The sequence below is a fragment of the Tachyglossus aculeatus genome, chromosome 5 (genome assembly GCF_015852505.1).
Source record: "Tachyglossus aculeatus isolate mTacAcu1 chromosome 5, mTacAcu1.pri, whole genome shotgun sequence".
NCBI classification, from domain to species: Eukaryota; Metazoa; Chordata; class Mammalia; order Monotremata; family Tachyglossidae; genus Tachyglossus; species Tachyglossus aculeatus.
In genome coordinates, this window is record NC_052070.1 from 35,489,326 (window position 1) to 35,516,837 (window position 27,512).

The following is a 27,512-nucleotide window of genomic DNA, read 5'->3' on the forward strand; positions in this document are numbered from 1 at the left end:
TCAATCAGTCAATCAATCAATCAATCGTATTTATTGAGCGCTTACTGTGTGCAGAGCACTGTACTAAGTGCTTGGGAAGTACAAAGCGCTTGGGAAGTACAATCGTAGAGTATGGTATTAATAATGATGGTATTTGTTAAGCACTTATTATGTGCAAAGCACTGTTCTAAGCGCTGGGGGGATACGAGGTGATCAGGTTGTCCCACGTAATAATAATAATGATGGCATTTATTAAGCGCTTACTATGTGCAAAGCACTGTTCTAAGCGCTGGGGGGATACAAGGTGATCAGGATGTCCCACATAATAATAATATTGATGGCATTTATTAAGCGCTTACTATCTGCAAAGCACTGTTCTAAGCGCTGGGGGGATACAAGGTGATCAGGTTGTCCCACATAATGATAATAATAATAATGATGGCATTTATTAAGCGCTTACTATGTGCAAAGCACTGTTCTAAGCGCTGGGGAGGTTACAAGGTGATCAGGTTGTCCCACAGGTGGGTTAACAGTCAATCCCCATTTTACAGATGAGGTAACTGAGGTGCAGAGAACTTAAGTGACTTGCTCAAAGTCACACAGCTTGACAATTGGTGGAGCCAGGATTGGAACCCATGGCCACTGACTCCAAAGCCCGGGCTCTTTCCACTGAGCCACGCTGCTTCACAGTCTTAATCCCCATTTTCCAGTTGAGGTAACTGAGGCCCAGAGAAGTGAAGTGACTTGCCCAAAGTGACACAGCTGACAAGTGGCAGAGCTGGGATTAAAACCCATAACCTTTGACTCCCAAGCCCAAGCTCTTTCCACTGAGCTATGCTGCTTCATTAAGCATTTATTAAGCATTTACTATATGCCAGGCACTATACTAAGCACTGGGGTGAATACAAGCAAATTGGGTTGGACACAGTCTCTGTCCCACAAGGGACTCACAGTCTCAATCCCCATTTTCCAGATTCATTCAATCCTATTTATTGAGCGCTTACTGTGTGCAGAGCACTGTACTAAGCGCTTGGGAAGTACAAGTTGGCAACATCTAGAGACGGTCCCTACCTGACAGTGGGCTCACAGTCTAGAAGAGGTAGCAGAGGCCCAGAGAAGTGAAGTGACTTGCCCAAAGTCACACAGCAGGCAGGTGGTGGAGCCGGGATTAGAACCCATGACCTTTTGACTCCTTCCTTCATTCATTCAATCGTATTTATTGAGCGCTTACTGTGTGCAGAGCACTGGACTAAGCGCTTGGGAAGTCCAAGTTGGCAACATCTAGAGACAGTCCCTACCCAACAGTGGGCTCACAGTCTAGAAGAGGTAGCAGAGGACCAGAGAAGAGAAAAGTGACTTGCCCAAAGTCACACAGCAGGCAGGTGGCGGAGCCGGGATTAGAACCCATAACCTTTTGACTCATTCATCCATTCATTCAATAGCATTTATTGAGCGCTTACTGTGTGCAGAGCACTGGACTAAACGCTTGGGAAGTACAAGTCGGCAACATCTAGAGACGGTCCCTACCCAACAGCGGGCTCACAGTCTAGAAAGGGGAGACAGACAACAAAACCAAACATATTAACAAAATAAAATAAATAGAATAAATGTGCACAAATGAAATAGAGGAATAAATACATACAAACATAGATACATATATGTATAATAATTGCATAACAAATGCCACTACCATCATCAAGTCAGCTCTTTTCTCTGCCCCGGGGTCAAATCGGAAAGCAGCACGGCCTAGGGAATGGAGCCCGGGCCTGGTATTCAGGAGGAGCTGGATTCTGACCCTGGCTCTGCAACTTAATAATAATAATAATAATAATAATGATGGCATTTATTAAGCGCTTACTGTGTGCAAAGCACTGTTCTAAGTGCTGAGGTGGTTACAGGGTGATCAGGTTGTCCCACGGGGGGCTCACAGTCTTAATTCCCATTTTTACAGATGAGAGAACCGAGGCCCAGAGAAGTGAATTGACTTGACCAAAGTCACACAGCTGATAATTGGTGGAGCTGGGATTCGAACCCATGACCTCTGACTCCAAAGCCCGGGCTCTTTCCACTGAGCCACACTGCTTCTATTATTATTATAATTATAATTACGCTTAACTGCAATTATTATAAAAATACATATCATATACATGACATAATAATATAATTATAATATAATTATTAACAATTATAAGCAATATATAATTATAACAATATAATTATAATTATTTATAATCATACAATTATATTTATATAATTATATAATATATGGTTATATAATTATAGTTATATTATAATTATATTATATATGTTATACATAATTATATATTATATGATTATTATAATTAATTATAATTATGCTTATTATTATTGCTGGGCACATAGTAAGCACTTTAAAAAGTACCACTATTATTATTATTAGTAGTAGTAGTAGTAGGAGGAGGAGGAGGAGGAGGAGGAGGAGGAGGAGGAGGAGGAGGAGGAGGAGGAGTCGTATTATCCCTGGGATTACGAGGCTGCCTATTTTTCATTGTAGTACAGTACAGTAGTACAGAAGCAGCGTGGCTCAGCGGAAAGAGCCCGGGCTTTGGAGTCCAGAGGTCGTGGGTTCAAATCCCGGCTCCGCCAACTGTCAGCTGGGTGACTTTGGGCAAGTCACTTCACTTCTCTGGCCCTCAGTGACCTCATCTGGAAAATGGGGATGAAGACTGTGAGCCCCCCGTGGGACAACCTGATCACCTTGTAACCTCCCCAGCGCTTAGAACAGTGCTTTGCACATAGTAAGCACTTAATAAATGCCATTATTATCATTATTATTATTAATCTTAGGGCTCAGGCCGGGCACTCCTGCCCAACAGAGTCCAGTTTAAGGGGGGGAACCAGGTTGCGGGGGGAAGGGGATGGACGGGGCTGGAGTCTGGAAAGAAGAGGACAGGTCGCCTGCTCCCCCTCTAAAGGCTGGAGATGAATCAATCAATCAATCGTATTTATTGAGCGCTTACTGTGTGCAGAGCACTGTACTAAGCGCTTGGGAAGTACAAGTTGGCAACATATAGAGACAGTCCCTACCCAACGGTGGGCTCACAGTCTAAAAGAGATGAAACTTTAGGATCTAGGGGTCTGACTGTCTACACGGCTCAGGGATCGGGGGGTTCGGATGGAGGGGCTCATAGAAGCAGCGTGGCTCAGTGGAAAGAGCCCGGGCTTTGGAGTCAGAGGTCATGGGTTCAAATCCCGGCTCCACCAACTGTCAGCTGTGTGACTTTGGGCAAGTCACTTCACTTCTCTGGGCCTGTTACCTCATCTGGGGATTAAACTGGGAGCCCCCGGTGGGCCAACCTGATCACCTTGTAACCTCCCCAGCGCTTAGAACAGTGCTTTGCACATAGTAAGCGCTTAACAAATACCATTATTATTAATAGTAATAATAATCAATCAATCAATCGTATTTATTGAGCGCTTACTGTGTGCAGAGCACTGTACTAAGCGCTTGGGAAGTCCAAGATGGCAACATATAGAGACAGTCCCTACCCAACAGTGGGCTCAGTAATGGGGCTTGTGTCCCTTGTACCTAGTAGAGAAGCAGCGTGGCTCAGTGGAAAGAGCACGAGCTTGGGAGTCAGAGGTCATGGGTTCAAATCTAGACTCTGCCCCTTGTCAGCTGTGTGACTTTGGGCAAGTCACTTCACTTCTCCGTGCCTCAGTGACCTCCACTGTAAAATGGGGATTAAGACTGTGAGCCCTATGTGGGACAACCTTGTATCCCCCCCAGAGCTTAGAACAGTGCTTGGCACATAGTAAGCGCTTAACAAATGCCATTATTCTTCTTCTAGACTGTGAGCCCACTGTTGGGTCGGGACAGTCTCTATATGTTGCCAACTTGGACTTCCCAAGCGCTTAGTCCAGTGCTCTGCACACAGTAAGCGCTCAATACATACGATTGATTGATTGATTGATTGATTGTACCTCCCTGGACTCCTTGGCCTCTGATTTAGATGAACCGCGGCAGAAGGTCCCAGGAATCACCCGAACCCTGCGGAGATGTGGATGGTGGCAACAAGTCCTGGTGAGTGGGGGGTCACCCTCGGGCCCCTCTGGCTCTGCCTTTCATTTTGATTTTCAGGGTCCCATCTTGAACTCCCAGTGGAAAAGCCCCCCTCCCTACCTCACAGTTGTAGGGAGGGCGCGTCACATGTGGCATTTCAGTCCTTTCTTTGAGACTGTGAACCCACTGTTGGGTAGGGACTGTCTCTAGATGTTGCCAACTTCTACTTCCCAAGCACTTAGTACAGTGCTCTGCACACAGTAAGCGCTCAATAAATACGATTGATTGATTTCAGTCGGGCAGTGGGAGGGAGGGGGACAAAGTCAACTCCATCCTCTAATCCCAACGCACTTCCATCTGGACTTCTAGACTGTGAGCCTTTTAGACTCGTCCCCCTCTCCATCCCCTGCATCTTACCTCCTTCCCTTCCCCACAGCACCTGTATATACGTATATATGTTTGTACTTATTTATTACTCTATTTATTTTATTTATTTTACTTGTACATATCTATTCTATTTATTTTATTTTGTTAGTATGTTTGATTTTGTTCTCTGTCTCCCCCTTTCTAGACTGTGAGCCCACTGTTGGATAGGGACTGCCTCTATATGTTGCCAGCTTGTACTTCCCAAGCGCTTAGTCCAGTGCTCTGCACACAGTAAGCGCTCAATAAATACGATTGATTGATTGATAGACTGTGAGTCCACTGTTGGGTCGGGACCGTCTCTATATGTTGCCAACTTGGACTTCCCAAGCGCTTAGTACAGTGCTCTGCACACAGTCAGCGCTCAATAAATACGATTGATTGATTGATTGATTGATTGGGGGGGGGTTTGGGGTCTCCTGCTGGGCTGCAGGAGAGTGGGCAAACTGAGGCAGAGCCCAGCGGGGAGTTGGACTGGACACATTGAGACGGCTGCAGGGGAAGGAGAGGGGAATAAGGGCTCTTGGGAACCTTTCTTTAACATCTTAGGAGAAGGAGGGGTGTCTTTCATTCATTCATTCATTCATTCATTCATTCAATCGTATTTACTGAGCGCTTTCTAGACTGTGAGCCCACTGTTGGGTAGGGACCGTCTCTATATGTTGCCAACTTGTACTTCCCAAGTGCTTAGTACAGTGCTCGGCACACAGTAAGTGCTCAATAAAGACGATTGATTGATTGATTGATTGATTGCAGTGGAAAGAGCACAGGCTTGGGAGTCAGAGGTTGTGGGTTCGAATCCCGGCCCCGTCACCTGGCTGTGTGACCCTGGGCAAGTCACTTCACTTCTCTGGGCCTCAGTTACCTCGGCCGTGCTGCATTAGTGAAAAGGTGTCTCTCTTTTTTCCCTTACCCTTCTTTAACTCTGGGCTGGACGGTTAGGGGATTTGAGGCTACTTCTGACTCGGAGGTCATTCAATCAATCAATCGATCAATCAATCATATTTATTGAGCGCTTACTGTGTGCAGAGCACTGTACTAAGCGCTTGGGAAGTACAAGTTGGCAACATAGAGAGACGGTCCCGACCCAATAGTGGGTTCTTGGCCTCCGTTCAGAGCCTTCTACCTGCCAGTCACCTCCTATCCTGTCTAACGGCCCGATAGTTGTCCAGTGGAACTTGTGATCCCATTATTCTGATACCAAAAAGGAAATAGTATGTTGCCAACTTGGACTTCCCAAGCGCTTAGTACAGTGCTCAGCACACAGTAAGCGCTCAATAAATATGATGGAATGAATGAACGAATGAATGGAGCCACGCTGATCAAACCCAGAGAAGCGAAGTGACTTGCCCAGGGTCACACAGCTAGGTGACGGGGCTGGGATTCGAACCCATGACCTCTGACTCCAAAGCCCGTGCTCTTTCCACTGAGCCACGCTCCCCATCCCCCCTGCCTTACCTCCTTCCCCTCCCCGCAGCACCTGTATATATGTGCGTATGTTTGTACGGATTTATTACTCTATTTGTACATATTCTATGTATTTTATTTTGTTAATATGTTTTGTTTTGTCATCTGTCTCCCCCTTCTAGACTGTGAGCCCACTGTTGGGTAGGGACCGGCTCTAGATGTTGCCAACTCAGACTTCCCAAGCGCTTAGTCCAGTGCTCTGCACACAGTGAGCGCTCAATAAATATAACTGAAGGAATGAACCATCATCATTGTAACCCCCCCAGCGCTTAGAACAGTGCTTTGCACATAGTAAGCGCTTAATAAATGCCATCATCATCATCAGAGAAGCAGCGTGCAGAGAAGCAGCGTGGCTCAGTGGAAAGAGCCCGGGCTTTGGAGTCAGAGGTCGTGGGTTCGAATCCCAGCTCTGCCAATTGTCAGCTGGGTGACTTTGGGCAAGTCGCTTCACTTCTCTGGGCCTCAGTTCCCTCATCTGGAAAATGGGGATGAAGATTGTGAGCCCCCTGTGGGACAACTTGATCACCTTGTAACCTCCCCAGCGCTTAGAACAGTGCCTTGCACATAGTAAGCGCTTAATAAATGCCATTATTATTATTATTATTATCATCATCACGCTGCTTCTCTGAGCCTCCCTGAAACCCAAGTAGTTTGACTTGATGGGAGGCCGATGGGAGGGATGGGAGGCCCCTGGGGCCCCCCGTTTTTAAGGCCCTACTGAGAGCTCACCTCCTCCAGGAGGCCTTCCCAGACTGAGCCCCTTCCTTCCTCTCCCCCTCGTCCCCCTCTCCATCCGCCCCGATCTTACCTCCTTCCCTTCCCCACAGCACCTGTATAGATGTATATATGTTTGTACATATTTATTACTCTATTTATTTATTTTACTTGTACTCATCTATTCTGTTTATTTTATTTTGTTAGTACGTTTGGTTGTTCTCCGTCTCCCCCTTTTAGACTGTGAGCCCGCTGATGGGTAGGGACCGTCTCTATATGTTGCCAACTTGGACTTCCCAAGCGCTTAGTCCAGTGCTCTGCACACAGTAAGTGCTCAATAAATACGATCGATTGATTGATAGATGGCGGCCTGACCCTGCCTCACCTGACCTCCCCGGGGACCCTCGGGGAAACGGGAAGACCTGGGTTCGATCGGAGCCGTCGAACTGTAACGTCCAGTGGTTAGCCCCTGGACTGTACTGGCAGCCCGCACGCCGGTGGACGCCCCCCACCCACACCCCCTCAGGCCTCCCCCCCTACTCCAGTCCCATCATGGCCTTGCATCTCACCTCTTCCTCCGTCTCTCAGACCCAGGTTTGTGCATCAGGCAGCTCTTCGGGAACAACCAGTCCCGCTTCGCCAGGTTTGCGAGGAAAAATGTGGCCAATATCCTGTCGCTTGCTAATATGATCACGGGCCTCTCCTCCATCTTCTTCAGCTTCAATGGGTAGGTGCGGGGCCGGCCCGGGGCCCGGGAAACCGAGGGATGCGGGGGCCACGGCCAAGCCCCCTCCCCGGCCCCTGCGGGGTGGCCCGTTGGGGACCGTCCGTCTTGGGCCGGGGCCGGTGGGCGGGGATGGACACCCTCATTCTTCCCCCAGGGACTCCATCTTGAGGCATCCTTCTTTTGGGTCTTCTAGACTGTGAGCCCGCTGTTGGGTAGGGACCGTCTCTCTCTGTTGCCAACTGGTGCTTCCCAAGCGCTCAGTACAGTGCTCTGCACACAGTAAGCGCTCAATAAAGACGATTGAATGAATGGATGGATGGATGGATTCCTCTTCTGGATGGATGGATGGATGGATTCCTCTTCTGGACTGTGATCCCGCTGTTGGATAGGGACCGTCTCTATATGTTGCCAACTTGTCCTTCCCAAGCGCTTAGTACAGTGCTCTGCACACAGTAAGCGCTCAATAAATTATGATTGAATGCATGAATTTATTTTATTTGTACATGTTTACTCTATTTTATTTTGTTAATATGTTTTGTTTCGTTGTCTGTCTCCCCCTTCTAGACTGTGAGCCCTCTGTTGGGTAGGGACCATCTCTGTGTGTTGCCAACTTGGACTTCCCAAGCGCTTAGTACAGTGCTCTGCACACAGTAAGCGCTCAATAAATTATGATTGAATGAATGAATTTATTTTATTTGTACATGTTCACTCTATTTTATTTTGTTAATATGTTTTGTTTCGTTGTCTGTCTCCCCCTTCTAGACTGTGAGCCCGCTGTTGGGTAGGGACCATCTCTGTGTGTTGCCAACTTGGACTTCCCAAGCGCTTAGTACAGTGCTCTGCACACAGTAAGCGCTCAATAAATTATGATTGAATGAATGAATTTATTTTATTTGTACATGTTCACTCTATTTTATTTTGTTAATATGTTTTGTTTCGTTGTCTGTCTCCCCCTTCTAGACTGTGAGCCCGCTGTTGGGTAGGGACCGTCTCTATATGTTGCCAACTTGTACTTCCCAAGTGCTTAGTACAGTGCTCTGCACACAGTAAGCGCTCAATAAATTATGATTGAATGAATGAATTTATTTTATTTGTGCATGTTTACTCTGTTTTATTTTGTTAATATGTTTTGTTTTGTTGTCTGTCTCCCCCTTCTAAACTGTGAGCCCGCTGTTGGGTAGGGACCGTCTCTGTGTGTTTTGCAACTTGGACTTCCCAAGCGCTTAGTACAGTGCTCTGCACACAGTAAGCGCTCAATAAGTACAACTGATTGATTGATTGATTCCCAAGCGCTTAGTACAGTGCTCTGTACACAGTAAGCGCTCAATAAATTATGATTGAATGAATGAATGAATTTATTTTATTTGTACATGTTTATTTTATTTTGTTAATATGTTTTGTTGTCTGTCTCCCCCTTCTAGACTGTGAGCCCGTTGTTGGGTAGGGACCGTCTCTATGTGCTGCCAACCTGTACTTCCCAAGCGCTTAGTACAGTGCTTCTCACACAGTAAGCGCTCAATAAATACGATTGAATGAATGAATGAATTCCCTGTGGACCTGCCTGACATTTCACGCGTAGTTGTTGTAACGGAAGCAAGTGTGAAAAAACTGTAGAAAATTTTGTAGGGTGGGAACACCTAGACACAATTAATTGAAATCAATCAATCAATCGTATTTATTGAGCGCTTACTGTGTGCAGAGCACTGTACTAAGCGCTTGGGAAGTCCAAGCTGGCAACATATAGAGACGGTCCCGACCCAACAGTGGGCTCACAGTCGAGAAGAAAGTGAATTGAAAGTGAGAGGAAACCAAGATATTGGTTAGGGATTTCAGAGACGGGGCCTGCCACTGGCTGAAATGCCGACTGACAAGTGGGGAGCCGGGGTTTGAATCAATCAATCATATTTATTGGGCGCTTACTGTGTGCAGAGCACTGTACTGAGCGCTTGGGAAGTACAAGTTTGAACCCATGACCTCTGACTCCAAAGCCCGGGCTCTTTCCACTGAGCCCCGCTGCTTCTCTGTGTGATCCTCAATGAATAATAATGATAATAATGATGGGATTTATTAAGCGCTTACTATAATAATAATAATAATAATAATAATTGGCATTTATTAAGCGCTTACTATGTGCAAAGCACTGTTCTAAGCGCTGGGGAGGATACAGGGTGATTAGGTTGTCCCCCGGGGGGCTCACAGTCTTAATCCCCATTTTCCAGATGAGGGAACTGAGGCCCAGAGAAGTTAAGTGACTTGCCCAAGATCACACAGCAGACAGGTGGCAGGGTCGGGATTCGAACCCATGACCTCGGACTCCAAAGCCCGGGCTCTTTCCACTGAGCCACGCTGCTTCTCACTATGTGCAAAGCACTGTTCTAAGCGCTGGGGGGGAATACAAGGTGATCAGGTTGTCCCACGCGGGGCTCACAGTCTTAATCCCCGTTTTACAGCTGAGGGAACTGAGGCTCAGAGAAGTTAAGTGACTTGCCCAAGGTCACACAGCAGACATGTGGCGGAGCCAGGATTCGAACCCATGACCTCTGACTCCAAAGCCCGGGCTCTTTCCGCCGAGCCACGCTGCTTCCCTGGAATCCCTTGAATGAATCAGAGCCAGTTTCGGCTGAGCAGGTTTTCAGTTTAATACACTCCAATTTCGGAGCCCCTGCTCCGAAAAATAAAAATTTTCTTTTTTAAATTTTAAATTTTTTAAATTTTTAAATTTTAAATTTTAAAATTTTAAATTTTTTAAATTTTTAAAAGTTTTAAAAAATTTTTAAAAACTTTTAAAAATAAAAGTTTTACTTGTGCATAGCTATTCTGTTTATTTTATTTTGTTAATATGTTTGGTTTTGTTCTCTGTCTCCCCCTTCTAGACTGTGAGCCTGTTGTTGGGTAGGGACCGTCTCCGTATGTTGCCAACTTGGACTTCCCAAGCGCTTAGTACAGTGCCGTGCACACAGTAAGCGCTCAATAAATACGATTGATCGATTGATTATGGTTCTCTTGGATCACAACACCCACGTGCGACCCAAGAAGGAAATTTGGAAATGTTCCCTAGTCGGTTGAGAGACTCTGCTCTCACCTTCTCGACTGTGAGCCCACTGTTGGGTAGGGACCGTCTCTATAGGTTGCCAACTTGGACTTCCCGAGCGCTTAGTACAGTGCTCTGCACACAGTAAGCGCTCAATAAATACGATTGATTGATTGATTGATTGATTCCAGAGACCCTGGACAAAATCCAGAGAGACCCCTGCCCCCCGGGGCTCTCTGAGTATTGCCTGGCCCACGAAGCAGCGTGGCTCAATGGAAAGAGCCCGGGCTTGGGAGTCGGAGGTCATGGGTTCAAATTCCGACTCCGCCGACTGTCAGCCGTGTGACTTTGGGCAAGTCTCTTCACTTCTCTGGGCCTCGGTGACCTCATCTGTAAAACGGGGATGAAGATTGTGAGCCCCACGTGGGGCCACCTGATCGCCTTGTATCTTGGGCAAGTCATGTCATTCAGTCATATTTGTTGAGCGCTTACCGTGCGCAGAGCACTGTACTGAGCGCTTCTCTGTGTGTCAGTGACCTCGCCTGTAAAACGGGGATTAAGATTGTGAGCCCCACGTGGGGCCACCCGATCGCCTTGTATCTTGGGCAAGTCACTTCATTCTATTGTATTTATTGAGCGCTTACTGTGTGCAGAGCACTGTACTGAGCGCTTCTCTGTGCGTCAGTGACCTCGCCTGTAAAACGGGGATTAAGATTGTGAGCCCCACGGGGGGCCACCTGATCACCTTGTATCTTGGGCAAGCCACTTCACTCAGCTGTATTTATTGAGCGCTTACCGTGCGCAGAGCATTGTACTGAGCACTTCTCTGTGCATCAGTTACCTCATCTGTAAAATGGGTATTAAGATTGTGAGCCCCACGTGGGACCACCTGATCGCCTTGTATCTTGGGCAAGTCACTTCATTCAATCGTATTTGTTGAGCGCTTACCGTGCGCAGAGCACTGTACTGAGCGCTTCTCTGTGCGTCAGTGACCTCGTCTGTAAAACGGGGATGAAGATGGTGAGCCCCACGTGGGGCCACCTGATCGCCTTGTATCTTGGGCAAGTCACTTCATTCAGTCGTATTTGTTGAGCGCTTACCGTGCGCAGAGCATTGTACTGAGCGCTTCTCTGTGCGTCAGTGACCTCACCTGTAAAACGGGGATGAAGATTGTGAGCCCCACGTGGGGCAACCTGATCGCCTTGTATCTTGGGCAAATCACTTCATTCAGTCGTATTTGTTGAGTGCTTACTGTGCGCAGAGCACTGTACTGAGCGCTTCTCTGTGCGTCAGTGACCTCGTCTGTAAAACGGGGATGAAGATTGTGAGCCCCACGTGGGGCCACCTGATCGCCTTGTATCTTGGGCAAATCACTTCATTCAGTCGTATTTGTTGAGTGCTTACTGTGCGCAGAGCACTGTACTGAGCGCTTCTCTGTGCGTCAGTGACCTCGCCTGTAAAACGGGGATTAAGATTGTGAGCCCCACGGGGGGCCACCTGATCACCCTGTATCTTGGGCAAGCCACTTCATTCAGTTGTATTTATTGAGCGCTTACTGGGTGCAGAGCACTGTACTGAGCGCTTCTCTGTGTGTCAGTGACCTCGCCTGTAAAACGGGGATTAAGATCGTGAGCCCCACGTGGGGCCACCCGATCGCCTTGTATCTTGGGCAAGTCACTTCATTCTATTGTATTTATTGAGCGCTTACTGTGTGCAGAGCACTGTACTGAGCGCTTCTCTGTGCGTCAGTGACCTCGCCTGTAAAACGGGGATGAAGATGGTGAGCCCCACGGAGGGCCACCCGATCGCCTTGTATCTTGGGCAAGTCACTTCATTCAATCGTATTTGTTGAGCGCTTCCCGTGCGCAGAGCACTGTACTGAGCGCTTCTCTGTGCATCAGTGACCTCGTCTGTAAAACGGGGATTTAGATTGTGAGCCCCACGGGGGGCCACCTGATCACCCTGTATCTTGGGCAAGTCACTTTATTCAATCATCATCATCATCATCATCATCAGTCATATTTATTGAGCACTTACTATGTGCAGAGCACTGTACTAAGCGCTTGGGAAGTACAAATTGGTAACATAGAGAGACAGTCCCTACCCAACAGTGGGCTCACAGTCTAAAAGGGGGAGACAGAGAACAAAACCAAACATACTTACAAAATAAAATATCATAAAATAAAATAAAAACAAATCATATTTGTTGAGCGCTTACCGTGCGCAGAGCACTGTACTGAGCGCTTCTCTGTGCGTCAGTGACCTTGCCTGTAAAACGGGGATGAAGATTGTGAGCCCCACGGGGGACAACCTGATCACCTTGTATCTTGGGCAAGCCACTTCACTCAATCGTATTTGTTGAGTGCTTACCGTGCGCAGAGCACTGTACTGAGCGCTTCTCTGTGTGTCAGTTACCTCATCTGTAAAACGGGGATGAAGATTGTGAGCCCCGCGTGGGGCCATCTGATCACCTTGTATCTTGGGCAGGTCACTTCATTCAGTCGTATTTGTTGAGCGCTTACTGTGCGCAGAGCACTGTACTGAGCGCTTCTCTGTGCATCAGTTACCTCATCTGTAAAATGGGGATTAAGATTGTGAGGCCCACGTGGGACAACCTGATCACCTTGTATCTTCCCCAGCGCTCAGATCAGTGCTTGGCACATAGTAAGCGCTTAATAAATGCCATCATTATTATTATTATTAGAAGGGACGTGGCGGGGTTGGGAAAGACTAGTGGTTTCCCAGTTTTCCAGGACGTGTGAGTGGCGAGTAGGGGCCTGTCCAGGGTTGGGGCGCGTCCATCCCGAGTTAAAAATGACCAAATTGGACCCGAGGCACAGGGGCATCCTGGCAGCAGGAGCTCCCCATCACGCTGGCTCTCCCTGTGTGACCTTGGGCGAGTCGCTTCACTTCTCTGGGCCTCAGTTACCTCATCTGGAAAATGGGGAGCCCCACGTGGGACAATTTGATTACCTTGTATCTACCCCAGCGCTTAGAACGGTGCTTTGCGCACAGTAAGCGCTTAAGAAATGCCATCATCATCATCGCTTTGGGCGAGTCGCTTTGACTTCTCTGGGCCTCGGTTCCCTCATCTGGAAAATGGGGATGAAGACTGTGAGTCCCAAGTGGGACAACCTGATCACCTTGTAGCCTCCCTAGTGCTTAGTTAAGTGACTTGCCCAAAGTCACACAGCTGACAAGTGGCAGAGCCAGGATTTGAACGGTGCTTTGCCCGTAGTAAGCGCTTAATAAATGACATCGTATTATATATTTTTATTATTATTATTATTCTTTCCAGTGCTTAGAACAGTGCTTTGCCCATAGTAAGCGCTTAATAAATGGCATCATATTATATATTATTATTATTATTATTATTTCCAGCGCTTAGAACAGTGCTTTGCCCATAGTAAGCGCTTAGTAAATGACATCACATTATATATTATTATTATTATTATTCTTTCCAGCGCTTAGAACAGTGCTTTGCCCATAGTAAGCGCTTAATAAATGACATCATATTATATATCATTATTATTGTTATTATTATTATTATTCTTTCCAGCGCTTAGAATGGTGCTTTGCCCATAGTAAGCACTTAATAAATAACATCATATTATATGTTATTATTATTATTATTATTATTCTTATTCTTTCCAGCACTTAGGATGGTGCTTTGCCCATAGTAAGTGCTTAGTAAATGACATCATATTATATATATTATTATTATTATTATTATTATTTCCAGCACTTAGAACAGTGCTTTGCCCATAGTAAGCGCTTAATGAATGACATCATATTATATATTATTATTATTATTATTACTATTATTCTTTCCAGCGCTTAGAACAGTGCTTTGCCCATAGTAAGCGCTTAATAAGTGCCATCATATTATATTTATTATTATTATTATTCTTTCCAGCGCTTAGAACAGTGCTTTGCCCATAGTAAGCGCTTAATAAGTGCCATCACATTATATTTATTATTGTTATTATATTATTATTATTCTTTCCGGCACTTAGAACAGTGCTTTGCCCATTGTAAGCGCTTAATAAGTGCCATCATATTATATTTATTATTATTATTATTATTATTCTTTCCAGCGCTTAGAACAGTGCTTTGCCCATAGTAAGCGCTTAATAAATGACATCATCATCATCATCATCATCATCATATTATTATTATTATTATTATTATTATTATTTCCAGCGCTTAGAACAGTGCTTTGCCCATAGTAAGCGCTTAATAAATGACATCATATTATATATTATTATCATTATTTCCAGCACTTAGAACAGTGCTTTTCCCATAGTAAGCACTTAATAAGTGCCATCATATTATATTTATTATTAATTATTATTATTATTACTATTAATTATTATTAATTATTAATATTATTATTCTTTCCACGCTGCAGAAAATGCCAGGGGGCCTGTTGGCTGCTCCTGCTTGGCTTCCTGCTGGATCTGGCCGACGGGGCCGTGGCTCGGCAGCTCAACACCTGTTCCACCCTGGGTGAGTCGGGGGCTCAGGCTGCCGGAGGCCTCTCCTTCTCTCTCTCCTTCCCTCTCTTTCCCTCTCTCTCGGACGCAGCTGGCAGAAGTTGCGGGCGAACCCGGAATGGGGGACGGGAATTCTTGGAATAACTTTCCGGGGATGGCAGAAGTTGCGGGAGAACCCGGGTTGGGGGACGGGAATTCTTGGGATAAGTTTCCGGGGAAAGAGGGTTAGGCTGATCTTCCTCGGTTTGAAGGGCCCTCATTCTCCTCAGCCCTCATCATCATCATCATAATGATGATGGCATTTATTAAACGCTTGCCACGGGCAAATAATAATAATCATCATGGCATTTATTAAGCGCTTACTATGTGCAAAGCTCTGTTCTAAGCGCTGGGGAGTTTACAAGGTGATCAGGTTGTCCCCCGTGGGGCTTACAGTCTTCATCCCCATTTGACAGATGAGGGAACTGAGGCACGGAGAAGTGAAGTGACTTGCCCAAAGTCACATAGCTTTGCCGGGATTTGAACCCGTGACCTCTGACTCCAAAGCCCGGGCTCTTTCCACTGAGCCACGCTGCTTCCCCAAGCACTGTTCTAAGCACTGGGGAGGTTACAGGGCGCAGGTTGTCCCACGGGGGGCTCACAGTCTTCATCCCCATTTGACAGATGAGGGAACTGAGGCCCAGTGAAGTGAAGTGACTTGCCCAAAGTCACACAGCTGACAATTGGCAGAGGCGGAATTTGAACCCATGACCTCTGACTCCAAAGCCCGGGCTCTTTCCACTGAGCCACACTACTTCCCCAAGCACTGTTCTAAGCACTGGGGAGGTTACAGGGTGCAAGTTGTCCCACGGGGGGCTCACAGTCTTCATCCCCAGTTGACAGATGAGGGAACTGAGGCCCAGAGAAGTAAAGTGACTTGTCCAAAGTCACCCAGCTGACAATTGGTAGAGGTGGGATTTGAACCCATGACCACTGACTCCAAAGCCCGGGCTCTTTCCACTGAGCCACGCTGCTTCTCAATAATGGCATTTGCTAAGCGCTTACTATGCGCCAAGCCCTGTTCTAAGCCCTGGGGTGGATACAAGGTGATCAGTTTATCGCACATGGGGCTCACAGTCTTCATCCCCAGCGTGGCTCAGTGGAAAGAGCCCGGGCCTTGGAGTCAGAGGTCATGGGTTCAAATCCCTGCTCCACCACCTGTCTGCTGTGTGACCTTGGGCAAGCCACTTCACTTCTCTGCACCTCCGTTCCCTCATCTGTAAAACGGGGATTAAGACTGTGAGCCCCCCGTGGGACCACTTGATTAGCTTGTATCATCATCATCATCATCATCATCAATCGTATTTATTGAGTGCTTACTATGTGCAGAGCACTGTACTAAGCGCTTGGGAAGTCCAAGTTGGCAACATCTAGAGACAGTCCCTACCCAACAGCGGGCTCACAGTCTAAAAGGGGGAGACAGAGAACAAAACCAAACATACTAACAAAATAAAATAGAATAGATATGGACAAGTAAAATAAATAAATAAATAAATAGAGTAATAATGTTGGTATTTGTTAAGCGCTTACTATGTGCAAAGCACTGTTCTAAGCGCTGGGGTAGATACAAGGTAATCGGGTTGTCCCACGAGGGGCTCACAGTCTTCACCCCCATTTTGCAGATGAGGGAACTGAGGCCCAGAGAAGTGAAGTGACTTGCCCAAAGTCACACAGCTGACAAGGGGCGGAGCCGGGATTTGAACCCACGCCCTCTGACTCCAAAGCCCGGGCTCTTTCCACTGAGCCATGTACAAACACATATCCACATATACAGGCGCTGTGGGGAAGGGAAGGAGGTAAGATGGGGGGGGGATGGAGTGCTCTGCACGTAGTAAGCGCTTAACAGACGCCAACATTATTATTATTATCCCCGTTTTCCAGATGAGGGAACTGAGGCACAGAGAAGTGAAGGGACTTGACCAAGGTCACATGGCAGCCAAGCGGCGGAGCCGGGATTAGAACCCGCGTCCTCCGACCCTCGGGCCTCTTTTTCTCTTCCCGCAAAGCCACGCTGCTTCCCCGGGCCACGGGAAGGAGGCCCAAGGTGGGCCCGGGCTGGCAGGCTGAGCAGGTTGGGAAGAGGGGGGAAAGGGGAATTCCGGCCCTGTTTTCCTCCCCGTGGCTGCCCGTTGTTCTCCATGTGCCGAGCAGGAGCCAAAATGGATGACTTTGCGGACTTTACCACCTTCGGCGTCGCCACGGCCCTCCTCTTTCAGGTGGACGGGCTCCTCAGCGGGCTTCTGGCCGCCTCCTACGTCCTGGCCGTGTTTCTCCGCCTCTGTTTCTATTCAACTGGTAAGAAAACCGGTTATCATCATCATCAATCGTATTTATTGAGCGCTTACTGTGTGCAGAGCACTGCACTAAGCGCTTGGGAAGTACAAATTGGCAACATAGAGAGACGGTCCCTACCCAACGGCGGGCTGACAGTCTAAAAGGGGGAGGCAGAGGACAAAACCAAACATACTAACAAAATAAAATAAAGAGAATAGATATGTACAAGTAATAAATATGTACAAACATATATACATATATACAGGTTATAGGTTATATGGTGCCGACTTGGACTGCCCAAGCGCTTAGTCCAGTGCTCTGCACGCAGTAAGCGCTCAATAAAGAGGAATGAATGAATGAATGAATGAATGAATGAAGTCACCCTGGAAAATTAACTGTGGTGAAGGCAATGTAGTGGATGGATGGATTCCCCTTCTGGGCGCTCAATAAAGACGAATGAATGAATGAATGAATGAACTCACCCTGGAAAGTTAATTGTGATGAAGGCAATGTAGTGGATGGATGGATTCCCCTTCTGGGCGCTCAGTAAAGACGAATGAATGAATGAATGAATGAATGAATGAAGTCACCCTGGAAAATTAACTGTGGTGAAGGCAATGTAGTGGACGGATGGATTCCCCTTCTGGGCGCTCAATAAAGACGAATGAATGAATGAATGAATGAACTCACCCTGGAAAATTAATTGTGATGAAGGCAATGTAGTGGATGGATGGATTCCCCTTCTGGGCGCTCAGTAAAGACGAATGAATGAATGGATGAATGAACTCACCCTGGAAAATTAACTGTGATCATCATCATCATCAATCGTATTTATTGAGCGCTTACTATGTGCAGAGCACTGTACTAAGCGCTTGGGAAGTACAAATTGGCAACATAGACGGTCCCTACCCAACAGTGGGCTCACAGTCTAAAAGGGGGAGACAGAGGACAAAACCAAACATACTAACAAAATAAAATAAAAAGAATAGATATGTACAAGTAAAATAAATAAAGAGTAATAAATATGTACAAACATATATACAGGCTATAGGTTATATGGTGCCAACTTGGACTGCCCAGGCACTTAGTCCAGTGCTCTGCATGCAGTAAGCGCTCAATAAAGACAAATGAATGAATGAATGAATGAACTCACCCTGGAAAATTAACTGTGGTGAAGGCAATGTAGTGGATGGATGGATTCCCCTTCTGGGCGCTCACTAAAGACGAATGAATGAATGAATGAATGAACTCACCCTGGAAAATTAACTGTGGTGAAGGCAATGTAGTGGATGGATGGATTCCCCTTCTGGGCGCTCACTAAAGACGAATGAATGAATGAATGAATGAACTCACCCTGGAAAATTAACTGTGGTGAAGGCAATGTAGTGGATGGATGGAGTCCCCTTCTGGACTATGAGCCCGCTGTTGGGTCGGGACCGTCTCTATATGTTGCCAACTTGGACTTCCCAAGCGCTTATTACGGTGCTCTGCACACAGAAAGCGCTCAATAAGATAGGATTGAATGAATGAATGAATTTATTTTATTTGTACATGTTTATTTTATTTTTTTAATATGTTTTGTTTTGTTGTCCGTCTTCCCCTTCTAGACTGTGAGCCCGCTGTTGGGTAGGGACCGTCTCCGTGTGTTGCCAACTTGGACTTCCCAAGCGCTTAGTCCAGTGCTCTGCACACAGTAAGCGCTCAATAAATACGATTGATTGAATGAATGAATGAATAAATACGACTGAATGAATGCAAACCACCCCTAGGTCATCGACTTAAGCTCCTCCGGTTCGGGATTCCGTCTCCCTCCCTCCGTCCCCTTCTACACTTTGAGTCTGTTGTGGGCAGGGGTTGTCTCTCTTTGTTGCTGAATTGTACCTTCCAAGCGCTTAGTACAGTGCTCTGCACACAGTACGCGCTCAATAAATACGACTGAATGAATGAATTTCCTGCTCCTTTTTCTCCCCAGGTCGGCAATAGCATTGGATAATAATAATGATGATGATTGTATTTGTTAAGCGCTTACTATGTGCAAAGCACTGTTCTAAGCACTGGGGGGATACAAGGTGATCAGGTTGTCCCACGGGGGGCTCACAGTCTTAGTCCCCATTTTACAGATGAGGTAACTGAGGCCCAGAGAAGTGAATAATAATAATAATAATGGCATTTATTAAGTGCTTACTATGTGCAAAACACTCTTCTAAGCGCTGGGGAGGTTACACGATGATCAGGTTGTCCCACGGGGGGCTCACAATCTTAATCCCCATTTTACAGATGAGGGAACTGAGGCCCAGAGAAGTGAAGTGACTTGCCCAAAGTCACACAGCTGACAATTGGTGGAGCCGGGATAATAATAATAATAATGATGATGGCATTTGTTAAGCACTTACTACATGCAAAGCACTGTTCTAAGCGCTGGGGAGGATACAAAGTGATCAGGTTGTCCCACGGGGGGCTCCCAGTCTTAATCCCCATTTTACAGATGAGGGAACTGAGGCCCAGAGAAGTGAAGTGACTTGCCCAAAGTCACCCAGCTGACAATTGGCAGGGCTGGGATAATAATAATAATAATAATAATAATGATGGCATTTATTAAGCGCTTACTATGTGCAAAGCACTGTTTTAAGCACTGGGGAGGATACAAAGTGATCAGGTTGTCCCATGTGGGGCTCACAGTCTTAATCCCCATTTTACAGATGAGGGAACTGAGGCCCAGAGGAGTGAAGTGACTTGCCTAAAGTCACACAGCTGACAATTGGCGGAGCCGGGATAATAATAATAATAATAATGATAATGATGGCATTTGTTAAGCGCTTACTATGTGCAAAGCACTGTTTTAAGCACTGGGGAGGATACAAGGTGATCAGGTTGTCCATGTGCGGCTCCCAATCTTAATCCCCATTTTCCAGATGAGGGAACTGAGGCCCAGAGAAGTGAACTGACTTGCCCAAAGTCACACGGCTGACAATCGGCGGAGCCGGGATTTGAACCCATGACCTCTGACTCCAAAGCCCGGGCTCTTTCCACTGAGCCACGCTGGGATTTGAAGCCCTGACTTCTGACTCCAAGTGTGTTTGGTGTATGCGTGTGGGTTGAGGAGCCTGGTGATTTGTGCTGCTTCTGCTTCCTGCCCCCCTCCACCCCCTCTACCCTCCTCCTTCCCTTTAAGCATCTTTGGGATGCCTGGGGAGGTCAGTCTATTGTGGCTCAGTGGAAAGAGCCCGGGCTTTGGAGTCAGAGGTCATGGGTTCAAATCCCGACTCTGCCAACTGTCAGCTGTGTGACTTTGGGCAAGTCACTTCACTTCTCTGGGCCTCAGTTACCACATCTGTCAAATGGGGATGAAGACTGTGAGCCCCTCATGGGACAACCTGATCACCTTGTAACCTCCCCAGTGCTTAGAACAGTGCTTTGCACACAGTAAGCGCTTAATAAATGCCATCATTATTATTATTATTTATTGACTGCTTACTGTGTACAGAACACAGTACTAAGCGCTTGGGCGAGTCCAAGATGACAGACACATTCCCTGCCCACAACCAGCTGACAGTCTAGAGGAGGAGCAGGCATTAATGATAATAATAATAATGATGGCATTTGTTAAGCGCTTACTATGCGCAAAGCACTGTTCTAAGCGCTGGGGAGATTACAAGGTGATCAGGTTGTCCCACGGGGGGTTCACAGTTTTAATCCCCATTTTACAGATGAGGGAACTGAGGCACAGAGGAGTTAAGTGACTTGCCCAAAGTTACTTGGTGGAGCCGGGGTTTGAACCCATGACCTCTGACTCCAAAGCCCGGGCTTTTTCCACTGAGCCATGCTGCTTCTCAATATAATATAATTGATTAATTATATTAATATATTAATGCATTCATATAAATCAACAAAATTACAGATATGTGCATAAGTGCCGTGGGGCTGGGAGGGGGGATGAGTAAAGAGAAGCAGCGTGGTTCAGAGTCAGAGGTCATGGGTTCAAATCCCGGCTCCGCCACTTGTCAGCTGTGTGACTTTGGGCCAGTCACTTCACTTCTCTGGGCCTTAGTTCCCTCATCTGTAAAATGGGGATCATGGGACAACCTGATCACCTTGTAATAATAATAATAATAATAACAATAATGGCATTTATTAAGCGCTTACTATGTGCAAAGCACTGTTCTAAGCACTGGGGGATCCAAGGTGATCAGGTTGTCCCACGTGGGGCTCACAGTCTTAATCCCATTTTACAGATGAGGTAACTGAGGCACAGAGAAGTTAAGTGACTTGCCCAAGGCCCCACAGCTGACAAGTGGCGGAGCCGGGATTCGAACCCACGACCTCTGACTCCGAAGCCCGTGCTTTTTCCACTGAGCCACGCTGCTTCTCCAACCTCCCTGTAACCTCCCCAGCACTTAGAACAGTGCTTTGCACATAGTAAGCGCTTAATAAATGCCATTATTGTTATTATTATTAAAGGGAACAAGTCCGAGTGACGCACAAGGGGGTGGGAGAAGAGGTAAGAAGGGCTAAGTCAGGGAAGGCCCCTTGGAGGAGGTGGGCCTTCGATAACGCTTTGAAGGTGGGGAGAGTCATTGCCCGCAGGGTGTTTCTGGCCAGAGGCAGGTCGTGGGTGAGAGGTAAATGGCGAGACAGACTGAGAATAGACTCTATTTATTTATTTTTCTTGTACATATTTATTCTATTTATTTTATTCTGTTAATATTCATTCATTCATTCCATCGTATTTATTGAGCGCTTAATATGTTTTGTTTTGTCGTCTGTCTCCCCCTTCTCGACTGTGAGCCCGCTGTCGGGTAGGGACCGTCTCTACATGTTGCCAACTTGGACTTCCCAAGTGCTTAGTCCAGTGCTCTGCACACAGTAAGCGCTCAATAAATACGATGGAATGAATGAATGAATGAATGGATGGATGAATGAATGAATGAATGACTGAGAAGGTCAAGGAAAAGTGAGAAGGTTAGCATGAGAAGAGCAAAATGTGTGGGCTGGGTTATTCATTCATTCACTCATTCGATCGTACTTATTGAGCGCTTACTGTGTGCAGAGCACTGTACTAAGCGCTTGGGAAGTACAAGTCGGCAACATATCGAGGCGGTCCCTACCCAACAACGGGCTCCAGGAGAGTAGCGAGGTGAGGCGAGGTATATATGTACATATGTTTGTACGTATTTATTACTCTATTTATTTTACTTGTACATATTTATTCTACTTATTTTATTTTGTTAGTATGTTTGGTTTTGTTCTCTGTCTCCCCCTTCTAGACTGTGAGCCCGCTGTTGGGTAGGGACCGTCTCTATATGTTGCCGACTTGGACTTCCCAAGCGCTTAGTACAGTGCTCTGCACGCAGTAAGCGCTCAATAAATGCGATTGAATGAATGAATGAATGAGGTAGGAGGGGGCAAGGTGATTGAGTGCTTTAAAGCCAATGGTGAGGAGTTTCTGTTTGATGTGGAGGCGGATGAGCAACCACCGGAGGTTCTTGAGGAGTGGGGAAACATGGCCTGAATATTTTGGGGAGATAGAGTAATCAAGGGGAGATAATAATAATAATAATAATAATAAAAATAATAATCATAATGGCATTTATTAAGTGCTTACTATGTGCAAAGCACTGTTCTAAGCGCTGGGGAGGTTACAAGGTGATCGATCAGGTTGTCCCACGCGGGGCTCACAATCTCAATCCCCATTTTCCAGATGAGGGAACTGAGGCCCAGAGAAGTGAAGTGACTGGCCCAAAGTCACACAGCCGACAAGTGGCGGAGCCGGGACTTGAACCCATGACCTCTGACTCCAAAGCCCGGGCTCTTTCCACTGAGCCACGCTGCTTCTCCTAGGCTGAGTGCTTGGACTAATGTGGTAACAGTTTGGATGGAGAGGAAAGGGCAGGGTTTAATGGTGTTGGAGGTCAAACCTTCAGGATTTAAGCAGCGTGGCTCAGTGAAAAGAGCCCGGGTTTGGGAGTCAGAGGTCATGGGTTCTAATTCCGGCTCCGCCACGTGCCAGCTGTGTGACTTTGGGCAGGTCACTTAACATCTCTGGGCCTCAGTTCCCTCATCTGGAAAACGGGGATGAAGACTGGGAGCCCCACGTGGGACAACCTGATCACCTTGTATCCCCCCAGTGCTTAGAACAGTGCTTGGCACATAGCGCTTAACAGACACCATCATCATTATTAGTAGTAGTAGTAATGGATTGAATAATAATAATAACGGCATTTATTAAGCGCTTACTATGTGCAAAGCACTGTTCTAAGCGCTGGGGAGGTTACAAGGTGAGCAGGTTGTCCCTGGTGGGGCTCACAGTCTTAATATGTGGGTTGTATGAGAGGAGTCGAGGTTCACTCATTCATTCAATCGTATTTATTGAGCGCTTACTGTGTGCAGAGCACTGGACTAAGCGCTTGGGAAGTACAAGTTGGCAACACATAGAGACGGTCCCTACCCAACAGCGGGTTACGGGACTTGTGGGCCAGGGAGAATGGTGGTGCTGTCTACAGTGATGGGACAGTCAGGGGACATCCAGGGTTTGGGTGGGAAGATAAGGAGTTCTGTGGCAGACGCGTTCTGCCGCCTCTCTGTGTTGCCAACTTGGACTTCCCAAGCGCTTAGTACAGTGCCCGGCACACAGTAAGCGCTCAATAAATTATGATTGAATTGAACGAGTGAATGCTTTAGGTACAGTTGAGCAATGGCCGGTCCGAGGCTGCCTTCAGCCGTGGCGGGGAAAGGGGGTTGCCCAGAGGGGAGCGAGCTTCCAGCCCACCTCTCCCCAGCCTCGATCTTCCCTGGAGTTGGTTTGGATCGCGAGGGCCGGAGCCAAGGAGGCTATTAAATCCATCCCTCTTTTCCCCCCGCCCCAGGAATTCCCTTCACCTACCGGGGACTGCCCTGCCCCTACGCCGGCTCCTTCTTGGCCTCCATCTCCCTCCTGACGGGCAGCAACGCGGTCATCTTACGCAGCCTGGCCCTGCTCATGATGCTCTTCATGGTCGACCAGAGTTATTACCCCCACGATAAGGTCCTGGAGTCACAGAGGTGGAAGAAAGCGGTCTTTGCAGGGGGTGAGTCCAACCGGGGAGAAAAAGGACCCGGGATAGACAGGGTCAGCGGCCCGCGAGAGCTCGGGGACCGAGGGAACGCTCTCTGAAATCCCCCCTAGACTGTAGGCTCGCCGTGAGCGGGGGACACGTCGCCGATCTGTTAGACTGTACTCTCCCGAGCGCTTAACGCAGCGCTCTGCGCACGGTAAGCGCTCCGTAAATGCGATGGATGACGATTAAAGGTCAGAAGCCCAGGGGAGCCCTGCTGTCCATAGGCTGCTCCCAGCGGGGTTTGGGGGGCACTGAGGAGGAGTCTCTGGTGGGAAGGAGGAGTGAGGTGGGATGGGAAAGCCCCGAGACGGGGCCTAAGAAGGAATTTAATAGCCACTTTCCGGGCTCAACCCTCTCAAGGAAGGGGCAGCCCGAGGGACCGTTGGAGGTAGGATGGGATAAATAAGCCGGGGGAAAGGGCGGAACCTGAATTTGCCAGACCATTCAATCAATCAGTACAATCAATAAGCGCTTGGGAAGTACAAATTGGCAACATATAGAGACAGTCCCTACCCAACAGTGGGTCCCAGTCTTCCTCTCCACTTCCACTCTTCTCTGGCTCTCACCCTGATGTCTGAGGACTTGCCCTCCTCTTCACTCGGCATGCTCCTCCTCCTCCTCACTTTCCTCCCTCTCATCCCCGCCTTCTCCCCACCCTATTCCTCCCTCTCCTCTTCCTCCTCCTCCACCTCTTCCCTTTCTTCCTTCCGGGCGTAAAAGTGAAAGGGACAGAAAAGACGATCACAGGGCGGGATACGGGACTCTACTTATGGATAGGCGAAATCAGAGCGGGTGTTTGAAAGGCCAAAGAAAGGGGGAAGGGAGAAGCACTGTAAGGGGACCAAAGAAGTAAAAAACAGAGGGAGCGGGAAGGGGCAGAAGAGGAGTGAGGCAGAGACATAGACAAAGTTGAAAGAGAAAGACCAAGACAACAATAGGGGAACATTAGGGGAGAGAGGAAAGGAAATCAGGAAAGAAGACAAAGTTCAGCCTCTATCCACCCCCTATGAAGAATGGACATTTTCTTAAATTGAATTCTAAGTAAAATTCTAATGCTGAGACTCCCCTCCCTAAATCGACATCAATCCCCCATTCCCTTTCCTGCCTGGGCCTTCAGCAGGTTCCCCGAGGGAGCTTCTTTCCTAACTTAACATCCTCCATCCGGGAATCTCTCGAGCCCGGAACCCAGTTGACTCTGCTCCTTTTCTGGATGGCAGACGGCAGAGTCAGGATAAAAATTCCCAAGTCCCAGATTCCCGGGGAAGTGAGAGATTGGTGAGCTGTCATCATCATCATCAATCGTATTTATTGAGCGCTTACTCTGTGCAGAGCACTGTACTAAGCGCTTGGGAAGTACAAATTGGCAACATATAGAGACAGTCCCTACCCAACGGTGGGCTCACAGTCTAAAAGGGGGAAGACAGAGAACAAAACCAAAAATACTAACAAAATAAAATAAATAGGATAGATATGTACAAGTAAAATAAATTAGAGTAATAAATATGTACAAACATATATACATATACACAGGTGCTGTGGGGAAGGGAAGGAGGTAAGATGGGGGGGTGGAGAGGGGGACGAGGGGGAGAGGAAGGAAGGGAAGAAACTGTCGTTTCTGAAAGGGGGTCCAAGCGGGGTTCTGATAAACTCTCAAATGTCACCCGATCAGCGTCAACCGTCTAAGACTCACAGCTGAATGCCTGGCACCGGGGTAATGATAACTATTATTATTATATTAAGATCTTAGTCTGTGTCAAGCACCAGTCGAAGCACTGGGGTAACCGGTTTATTCGGCTGCGGGCTGGGGGAGTCCTTATTTTATCGACCGAAAACCTGTCCCCATTTCACTCTCCCAGGGTTAGATACCAAACTTTCAGAGGCTGAGCTACAGGGCAACTGGAGATGGCGAGGCGGGGGTTGTTGCCTCCTGGGATCTGTGGTTGTGACCTGTGGCACCTTTCGTTCTCAGGGCTTTTCATGCTGATCTGGTCTTCCTTGGACGCGGCTTCCTTCTATTTCCTGACCTGGGCCACTTCCTACATCATCTTCCCGACAGCTCTGTGGGGTAGGACTGCTTAAAGGAGGATCCGGGATTAGGGTGGCTGGACGGCCCCGGGCGGAACCGCAACACGCCCGACCCTCACTAGATCTCTGGCCGTCGCCCCGCTCCAATCAATCAAATACGATTGATGATGACGAGCGGCCTTCGGGTTGTTCCCGTAATCGTGAATCCGAGCAGCCCACGGGTCGGGAATAGCGGCTATTCCCGTTACCGTCCGCAGGCCTTCTGCGTGCCCGTCCTTCAGGCCACCCTCTCGAAAGCAATAAAGAACCGTGCTGGCACTTTGAGGCTAGATCTGAACTGTGGAAATAAACCGCGTTGGTGGGCCACATCCCTGGGAAGAGAAGCCCTCTGAATTGGTTTAACCCAATCAACTTTAATCGGTGTATCGGGATCTGACGCGGCGCCGGACGCTTCTCACACTTGCCGTGAATTTTCTAGAACCTCGTGGCTCTTTGCCGGTTCTTTCGGAAGTCGGTCTTCATTCCCAAGGGTGCCCTTCGGGGTGAAAAGGGGGCAGGGGTTTGTTTTTAAGATGAATAAGCTGTAACTTGTCCAGGGCGTACCAGCGAGTCAGTTCCCCAACTAGGAACAGAAGCAGAGGAGGTCATGGATTCTAATTCTGCCCCGCTCGTCTGCTCCGTGACCTCGGGCGAGTCGTTTCACTTCTCTGGGCCTCAGTTGCCCCCTCTGTAAAATGGGGATGGAGAACGGGAGCCCCGTTTGGGACAGGGACTGTGTCCAACTCAACTTATATCCACCCCAGCGCTTAGTACAATGCCTGGCACCTAGTAGGTGCTTCACAGATACCATTGTTATTATCGTATTATTAATTGCAGGTTTCCTCACTTCAGTCTAGGGCTCCTGCCGACTCCATCGTGCCTCATCTGTAAAATGGGCAAACAGGAGCACGTGGCTGAGGCCTGGGCACTCGCCCCTTGGGCACCCAAAAGCCAGTCACCCTTGGCATAGGAAGCAGAATTGCCCCCTTCTGCTCTGCACCAGAGAGGTGATTTAGCTGCAAACACCTCTCATTTAAGTGCTGTCTCTTTGACATCATTGAAAAACCATGAAAGACGAGAGCAAGGGCAAAGGCCTTAGGCTTATTATTTTATTATTAATAATAATAATGATGATGGCATTTATTAAGCGCTTACTATGTGC

General features: G+C 47.5%; 1 protein-coding gene across 1 annotated transcript in view; it reads left to right on the top strand.

Annotated features, from left to right (window-relative positions):
- TMEM269 (transmembrane protein 269) overlaps positions 1-26,629 on the top strand; it is a 32,244-nt gene extending 5,615 nt beyond the window's left edge. Inside the window, exons 2-7 of the mRNA XM_038746737.1 lie at positions 3,972-4,042; positions 7,214-7,352; positions 14,795-14,892; positions 17,070-17,213; positions 24,056-24,256; positions 26,256-26,629. Of these exons, the coding sequence (XP_038602665.1) occupies positions 4,018-4,042; positions 7,214-7,352; positions 14,795-14,892; positions 17,070-17,213; positions 24,056-24,256; positions 26,256-26,365 (717 nt within the window). The 5' untranslated portion in view covers positions 3,972-4,017 and the 3' untranslated portion in view covers positions 26,366-26,629. The remainder of the gene's footprint in view (positions 1-3,971; positions 4,043-7,213; positions 7,353-14,794; positions 14,893-17,069; positions 17,214-24,055; positions 24,257-26,255) is intronic.
- The last annotated feature ends 883 nt before the right edge of the window (positions 26,630-27,512 follow it).